General features: G+C 40.2%; 1 protein-coding gene across 2 annotated transcripts in view; it reads left to right on the top strand.

The window, feature by feature from the left end:
* Positions 1–9,337, top strand: part of AQP11 (aquaporin 11) — a 35,286-nt gene that overhangs the window by 15,747 nt on the left and 10,202 nt on the right. The window contains exon 3 of one of the 2 annotated variants that reach the window (XM_032295922.1): positions 2,009–2,430. The exons of the other annotated variant lie outside the window; for it this stretch is intronic. Coding sequence (XP_032151813.1) covers positions 2,009–2,088 — 80 coding nt within the window. The 3' untranslated portion in view covers positions 2,089–2,430. Of the gene's footprint in view, positions 1–2,008; positions 2,431–9,337 lie in introns of those variants that run through there. 2 annotated transcript variants of the gene reach the window in all.

Below are 9,337 nucleotides of genomic sequence, written 5' to 3'. Positions count from 1 at the left end.
AAAAAAAAAAAAAAAAAAAAAAAAAAAAAATCATTCAAAGAGTTAAGAGATGAGGAGTCTAAAATAAAAACAAAAACAAACACCACTCAACTACCAAATTATTAGGCAATGCCAGGGTGCCAGGAGAGTGATACAGAAGAAACAGCAATCCCAAGACATCCATCTTCTTTCCTTCTTGACCAAGCAGGAAGCAGTCTATTCTTGGGAGTCATAGTGCATATTCTTTCTTGTTTCTCATCACAGCAGAGATGAGAGGAATTATAATTCCTCTAATGACCCCTGCCATCTTCCCAATTTAAAAATTTAGAAAAGTGACTATAAGGATGTCTATGTAGCCTGGCGTGGTAGTGCACACATTTAGTCCCACCTACTTTGCAGTCTGAGATAGGAGAATCACCTTAGCCGGGAAGTCAAGGCTGCAGTGAGCTGAGATCGCACCACTGCACTCCAGCCTGAGTGATGGGAGTATGACCCTGTCTCAAAAAAAAAAAAAAAAAAAAAAAGTATATAGAATTCTCTAGTTCATACTGTGAAAACCGGAAAATTCTATTTGCTTCCATGAAACTGCAATTCCATTTTTGGAAAAAGTTTTAAATGTAGTGTCTTATTTTCTAGTTCGGACTTTATAAAAAATGAGAAAATCTGTGGGTCAGTTAACATAGAGTTGTTTCTGTTTTGTTTTGTTTTGTTTTTTTTTCTCATTTAAAGCCTTTGGTTGCAAACAGACTCATCTTTCACAAATATGTTAAGGTATCTAACTGCTTGCCAAACCTTAAGGTTTTTGTTGTTGCAAATAGGAGAACATTTCAAATCTGCATGTGACAAAACTTGTTTTTAATCTGAATTTAAACTGATCTAGGACTTTAAGCCTAAATACATTCATATTAAGATGAAAAATTTACCACTGCAAATTTACCTTCTAGGATAGTGACTTGACCCCTTGGCTCACTCTCCTCAGTCCCTTTTCACATTAAAAAATTAACCAACAACTACATGCCAGATTTCTCTGTTGTAATCTCAGAAATGAAGATTACTAATATGTGAATTTTCAAAACATTTTGGGCCAGGTGCAGTAACTCACACTTGTAATCCTAGCACTTTGGGAGGCTAAGGCAGGTGGCTCACCTGAGGTCAGGAATTCAAAACCAGCCTGGCCAACATCGAGAAACCCCATCTCTACTAAAAATACAAAAATTAGCCGAGCATGGTGGCATGTGCCTGTAGTCCCAGCTACTCTGGAGGCTGAGGCAGGAGAATCATTTGAACCCGGGGGCGGAGGTTGCAGTGAGCCAAGATGATGCTACTTCACTCCAGCCTGGACAAAAGAGCAAAACCATCTTAAAAACAAACAAACAAACAAATATTTTCTATTGTATTTAAGATTTAAACTTCCAGCATCGACTGAAATTTTGTTTTAGGTGTTTTATTTGCTTGACACATCTCTAAAAGCAGTTAATGGTCAGTTAAATAAGGCTGAGATTTAAAAAAAATTTAAAAAGCTGTTAATGGTTGAGACTAATAAAAAGAGACTGGAGAAAGTAACCTAACATTGTTTTCATTTGAGCATTCTAAGTGAAAACTCAGAGTGCTTTCAGTTGCTTTATTCTCCAGGTACATTCCTGGGGCACAGAGGGAAGGGAGAGTGTTGCATTTTAAAGAGGAGAAAATGAAGACCCAAGTCTAGAATTTTTCACTCAGCAAATCAGTAACAGAGCCAGAACTAAAATATACATCTTTGGATTTGGTTTATCCTTTGAGTTCATTGTTTAGATCCTATTGATTTTACCAAATGTATGCTGTTTTTAAGGATTCACAGCTGAAGAAAAACTAAGAATATTAGATTTAAATATCTAACAAGTTTCATATAGAATTGATGTCGCCAATTCTTTAAGCATAGCTTTCCAAACATCTAGGTATATAATTGTATGTAGTCTTAAATTATACCCACTTAGTGATTATGAACTTTCTTAAAGACTGTTTTTTTATTTTACTGTATTTTGTCTTTCAGGTATATTGTTGATGATTTTGATGTTCAGCTTTTTCCTTCCATGGCTGCGTAACAACCATACAATTAATAAAAAGGAATAACTTCCAAAAGACTCAGACTAACATACAGGACAGTCCAGCTGGATGTGATAAAGATTTTATCACCTCATATTCAAAATACTGGCTGCACTGGATTTATCAGTGTTAACTTCCTTTGAGGAAGCTGCCTTACAGTTTTCATGACTGGGACATAAAAAAAAATTACTTTGAAAATGAGGTATCATGTACTTCTCAGTTAAGACGTGTTCTTTGAATGATGTATTAAATGCTGCTAGAAAAGCCTCATACCCAAACATAAGTCAATCTCAAATGATAATTGTTAAGTTTGATGAAAAATGAGTACAGGATGAGAAGGGAAGTAAAGGTGGTAGTAAGACCAAAGAATTTGTGTATCAAGTGTCACTCAAATGAATAGAATTTTAAGCTGTAAGTACAACCTGTCAACTTACAGAACTGGGGAGAGGATACTTTGAGCCACTAACTAGTTCACACAGTGATACCATCAAGCAGTGTCATCTTTAACAGGAAAGTCACTTATGGAAGTAAATTATATATCCACTCACATGCAAGCAATTTCCTAAATTTTAAGTGCATTATAAGCTAACATCTAAAATATTTTCTCTAAATAGACAATCTCACTAGCTCCAGCCAAGTGGTTTCCTTTAATAGAATGTAATAAAACAAAACACCCATACGAAGTCAGGATTTAAGCTTTTCACATTCTCCTTTGGACCAACAGCTAGCTACCTTATGAAGTAGGGCATTTTTTTGTTTTGTTTTTTGAGACGGAGTATCGCTCTATCACCAGGCTGGAGTGCAGTGGCGTGATCTGGGCTTACTGCAACTCTGCCACTCAGGTTCAAGTGATTCTCCTGCCTCAGCCTCCCAAATAGCTGGGACTATAGGTGCACACCACCACACCCAGCTTATTTTTGTATTTTTAGTAGAGATGGGGTTTTACCATGTTGGCCAGGATGGTCTGGATCTCTTGACCTCATGATCCGCCCACTTCAACTTCCCAAAGTGCTAGAATTATAAGCATGAGCCATGGAACCAGGCCAGGGTATGTATTTTTAATCTCCATTTTATAGATAAGGAAACTAAGCCTAGATGGGTTTGCTGCCCTGGCTTAGATCACATAGAGCCAAATACCATCTCTAGACTTCGACTTTAATCCAAAAATTCTGGGTCACAATTATGACTATAGGGAAATCAAGGGTTCACAGAAACATTAAATACTTTATAACATTAAAACTTGTTTAGCAATTAGCTAGTTTTTTGTTTGTTTGTTTTTGAGATGGAGTCTTGCTCTGTGCCCAAACTGGAGTGCAGTGGTGTGATCTCAGCTCACTGCAACCTCCGTCTCCCAGGTTCAAGCGATTCTCCTGCCTCAGCCTCCCGAGTAGCTGAGACTACAGGTGCATGCCACCATGCCCAGCTAATACTTTGTATTTTTAGTAGAGACGGGGTTTCACCATGTTAGCCAGGATGGTCTTGATCTCCTGACCTCATGATCTGCCTGCCTCCTGCCTCGGCCTCTCAAAGTGCTAGGATTACAGGTGTGAGCCACGGTGTCTGGCCCAACTAGTATTTTTTGAGGCTTAAAGAGCCTTCAAGTTGTACTATATTAGAAGCCTTCTTTTATTGTATGAGGTCTAATTTTTATTAAAAGTTCAGGCCATGAAAGGTTAAGTGTAATTTCCTTCAAAGGAAATTCCATTATCAGAGTTAGAATTCAAAGTAAAAAAATATGGGGTGAGATGTGATCTGTTTGAGTAATAATCAGTTAACAAGCAAGTGATATAAGTTGCCAGGTAATTTCAGTGCTGCTTGGTGATCAGCTCCTAGACAGTCACTCTATTTATACCTGCAGACTGAACAGATGCAGCCTTTTGCCAACTCTACCCAACAAAGCAGCCAGCATTGTATTTTAAAAAGCAGAGTTCACAAAATGTGACTAAATGGCTAAATGCAGACTCTGACATATTTTATTTGGCCTGCACAGTATTTTTTTTTTAAGTCAAAATTTAGTAAAATCCATAGTTCCAGCTGTTCTTAGAAATAACTCCAAAGTCCTTGCAATACTAGGCCTTCTGCCATACAACACAAAATAATGATTGCTGTCTTTAAAACGGTCCCGTCTTGCAAACATAAGGCTAAGTTCCACTTACTGTTTCATGGCTGTTTTCCTTATAGGAATGTCTTTTTACATCCCTAGCATGAGGACATGTGTGGGTTAAGAAAAATCAGTATTGGCTGGGCGCGGTGGCTCATGCCTGTAATCCAGCACTCTGGGAGGCCAAGGTGGGTGGATCACAAGGTCAGGAGTTTGAGACCAGCCTGACCAGCATGGTGAAACCTCGTCTCTACTAAAAATACAAAAATTAGCTGGGCGTGGTGGCACACATCTGTAATCCCAGCTACTCAGGAGGCTGAGGCAGGGGAATTGCCTGAACCTGGGAGGCAGAGGTTGCAGTGAGCCAAGATCGTGTCACTGCACTCCAGCCTGGACGACAGAGTGAGACTTCATCTCAAAAAAAAAAAAAAAAAAAGAAAAGAAAAGAAAAATCAGTATTAATTTATGAAAACACCTAGCCTTCTGCACCTCACCTATCAGACGTTGGAGTTTGTGACTTCTGATGACACTGCTACCTCTACAGCCCTCTCAAGTGGTGGCTATTTTCTTTCCCACACCTTATATACCACTGTGCCTGGAGGCAGAATAGATTTCCTTGTCCTCATTGCTGCTGCCCATCCATTCTCCTCTGCTTCTTCCATTAAAAACATGTCATCAGTTACCTGGGTACTTGTTGCCATCTTCTAGTATATAGTCTCCTCAATTCCCTTTTGTTCCTTTCAAATCTTAGTCCCTGTCTCTCTAACACCACCAGTTACACTTCTTAATGACAGATACAAAGATGATTCTTCCAGCATCATGACCTTGGAGTTCATTGGATCTCTCCTTTGATATTTTTGTCTTCTATTCTGCCTCAGCTGCAATTTTAGTGGTAACCTTGAACTTACTACCAATAACTGAAATTTTCTATGAACTCAGACACCCCACTCTCCAACCACTGACCCCTTTCCAGCTCAGTCTCTCTAGGACCCCATCTCCAGTGATCCTTTGTCCCCCACAGAGAACTTCTGTCCACTGATAACACCACTTTTTCTCATCTCTCACCCCTCTCAGGTACCCTCTCCTCAAGCAGCTTACCTGGCCAGTCGTCATCACACATACACCCTTAACTCCCTTGTTCCTCTATCTCATACTCACAGCTTAGCCTCAACTTGATTAAATCCAACTGTTTGCTTATTCCATGCCTGCACTTGTGCAACAAAATAGCAACTTATTATTTTTTAAGATTTAGGATTGTAGTAGATAGATGTACATTTTTTGCAATCTGGCATCTAAGCATCCTTCCTGTCTGGGGTAATCCACTCCTGTGAGCATCTGCACAGGGCAGTGCCCTTCCACCATAGAAGCAGAAAGACCCAGATACTATGTGAAGGCACACAGTGCCAACCAGTTGTTTCCCTCTTAAGTGTGGTGACTCACAGATACAGGGACAATCAAGAAATCAGTCTAACAGCAGGAGAGGAATCATAACATCTTATATAGGCTTCATCTTTTTATGAGCTTAGTTAATTTCAACTTTTCTGTCCATTTTGTGAGCTACCCAATAGCTTTCCAATAAAAATTTTCTGCCTAGGCCGGGCGCGGCAGCTCACGCCTGTAATCCCAGCACTTTGGGAAGCTGAGACAGGTGAATCACCTGAAGTCAGGACTTCAAGACCGGCCTGACCAACATGGAGAAATCTGTCTCTAGAAAAAACAAAATTAGCCGGGTGTGTTGGCACATGCCTGTAATCCCAGCTACTCCGGAGGCTGAGGCAGGAGAATCGCTCAAACCCGGGAGACAGAGGTTGCAGTGAGCTGAGATCACACCATTGCACTCCAGCCTGGGCAACAAGAGTGAAACTGTCTCAAAAAATATATATATATATTCTGCTTAAACTAGTCAGATTTGAATTTACAACCAGAATTTGGGCTGATACAAAGTCATAATTTTATGAACATAAATTGCTACACTGGGCCAGGCACAGTGGCTCACACCTGTAATCCCTGCACTCTGGGAGGCTGAGAAGGGTGGATCACCTGCGGTTGGGAGTTCCAGACAAGCCTGACCAACATGGAGAAACCCTGTCTCTACTGAAAGTACAAAATTAGCCAGGCGTGGTGGCACATGCCTGTAATCTCAGCTACTCAGGAAGCTGAGGCAGGAGAATCACTTGAACCGGGGAGGCGGAGGTTGTGGCGAGCCAAGATTGCACCACTGCACTCCAACCTGGGGAATAAGATTAAACTCCATCTCAAAAAAAAAAAAAAAAAATTGCTACACTGTCCTCATATTTGTACTGTTTACTATAGAGGCTTAGACTGCTATATTTTGTGGAAATATACATTTGCCTTTTTTCATAATTCTGTCAGCTATTTACTGCTGCTACTGATTTAATTGATGGAACCACCTTTTTCCCCTTGTCTAACCCACTGTGTGCCTAGAAACTAGCTATTCAAGTACATTAGACCTGCTTGTAGAGCAAGAGTAGAGATTTGCAGTGAAGGCCTGAGGTCCTATGAGAAAAATGTATAGATTTCATGACGTCTACTTTAATTGCTCTGTGGATTTTTAAACTTCAAGCTAATCAGATGTATTAGATGTATTCTAAATAGTGAGTTGATGTATTTGTAGCTGCTGCTTCCTGTTACAAAAATAGTTACTGCTATTGGTAACAACTACCATCTATTCTAGGCACTGTTGGTTTTTTTTTTTTTTTTTTTTTGACAGTCTCCCTCTGTTGCCAGGCGCCAGGCTGGAGTGCAGTGGCACAATTTCCGCTCACTGCAACCTCTGCTTCCTGGGTTCAAACAATTCTCCTGCCTCAGCCTCCTGAATAGCTGGGACTACAGGCAGGCGCCACCACGCCTGGCTAATTTTTGTATTTTTAGTAGAGACAGGGTTTTACCATGTTGGCCAGGATGGTCTCGATCTCTCGACCTCATGATCCGCCCGCCTCGGCCTCCCAAAGTGCTGGGATTACAGGCATGAGCCACCGAGCCGGGCCTAGGCACTGTTGTTCTAATTACTTTACGTGTACTAGTGATTCACATAATCTCAAAATAATCCATTTTTGTCATTTGAAATTATTAAGTTTTTAGATACTGATTTTACTCATGTAAATATGAACAGAGTGAGACATTAGTGAAAATACATTCTAGCTCCCTCATAAAGAGATGGCAATAATTCTATGAGTATCTTTGTGAGAGACAATGCTTAGAATTCAGTTACTGGTCACAAAAGATGAGTACAAGATATGGATTCATCCATTCTATACTTTTAAAATAGGATTTGCATAAGAATCAGCTATGTAATAGTGTACACAGCTGAAATCCTGCAGATAAATTCTATCTAAATATTTATTGATTATCTCTAAGCAATGAGTAATCACACCTGTCTTCTTCTAAAAGTAAAGGACTATACAGATTGAGTATCCCTTAAGTCAAATGATTAGGATCAGAAGTTTTTCAGATTTTAGAATTTTAAAATTTTGGAAAATTTGCATTATACTAAGCATCCCCCTTAAGTCAAATTATTAAGATCAGAAATATTTCAGATTTTGGAATTTTTTTAAAATTTTAGAATATTTGCATTATACTGGTTAAGCATCCCTAATCCAAAAATCTGAAATCCAAAATGCTCCAATGAGCAGTTCCTTTGAGCATCATGTTAGCACTGAAAAAATTTTCAGATTTTGGGGAATTTCAGATTTCAGATTAGGAGTAGTCAACCTAATATGCTCAACTGTATCTTACAATCATCTGTGCATAATCTCTCACCTTTACCAATATTGAGGAAGCTCCTAACAGAACCTCAAAAATACATATCTATAGGGGTTTTTTTTTTGTTTTGAGATGGAGTCTTGCTCTCTCATCCAGGTTGGCATGCAATGGCACAATCTCAGCTCACTGCAACCTCCGCCTCCTGGGTTCAAGCAATTCTTCTGCCTCAGCCTCCCAAGAAGCACACCACTATACCTGGCTAATTTTTGTAGAGACAGGGTTTCACCATGTTGGCCAGGCTGGTCTTGAACTTCTGACCTCAGGTTATCCACCTGCCTTGGTCTCCCAAAGTGTTGGGATTACAGGAGTAAGCCACCGTACCAGGCCCCTATAAGGATTTAAACAAGCTTATGGTCTCGGCTCACTGCAACTTCTGCCTCATGGGTTCAAGTGATTCTTGTGCCTCAGCATTCTGAGTAGCTGGGACTACAGGTGCCCACCACCATGCCTAATTTTTGTATTTTCACTAGAGACAGGGTTTCACAATGTTAACCAGGCTGGTCTCGAACTCCTGACCTCAAGTGATCTATCCATCTTGGCCTCCCAAAGTGCTGGGATTACAGGTGTGAGCCACCATGTCCGGCTGGGACCATATCTTAATGAATACATTTTTTTAAATGATAGAACCTAGAGAGCCACTAACCCTGGCTTTTAGGAACATTTAGACAGCTTACATTTTGGAGTAGAAATATCTATATACCTTTAAAGTGTCTCTACAGGCCAGGAGTGGTGGCTCATGCCTGTAATCTTAGCACTTTGGGAGGCTGAGGCAGGTGGATCACCTGAGGTTGGGAGTTCAAGACCAGCTTGACCAATATGGAGAAACCCTGACTCTACGAAAAATACAAAAGTAGCCAGGCATGGTTGCACATGCCTGTAATCCCAGCTACTCGGGAGGCTGAGGCAGGAGAATCACTTAAACCTGGGAGGCGGAGGTTTCAGTGAGCCAAGATCATGCCATTGTACTCCAGCCCGGGCAACATGAGCAAAACTCTGTTTCAAAAAAAAGTATCTCTCCATCAGGAACACACAAAGAAAACAATTCCAGCAACCCTAAAATTAGGCTTAAATGGAATCAATAAATATTGTCTGGCTGGTCATTATAAATTTTATCTTTTAAAAGCCTGACCTGGTCTTTTTTCTCAGCTTCTATCTTCTCAAAGCTATGGTTCTATCTACCTAGTACTACAGAATGTTGTCACTGAAACTTTGAAAGTCATTTAGTCTAATCCCCTCATTTTACAGATGAACAAATAGGCCCAAAGAGGTGCCCACATGCTTGGTCTCCTGCCTTTTTGCATACTGCATTGACCACAGCAACATCAAGAGAGTACGCTCTGCATCTCCTCAACATTTTGCTATCAGAGCGTTTGATGTGTCATGGAAAGTCAC

The sequence above is a fragment of the Sapajus apella genome, unplaced genomic scaffold, assembly GCF_009761245.1.
Source record: "Sapajus apella isolate SASKATOON/1434 unplaced genomic scaffold, GSC_monkey_1.0 scaffold34, whole genome shotgun sequence".
Lineage (NCBI taxonomy): Eukaryota > Metazoa > Chordata > Mammalia > Primates > Cebidae > Sapajus > Sapajus apella.
Note: the sequence above shows the minus strand (reverse complement) of the source record. Positions and strands in the feature narration are given on the sequence as shown.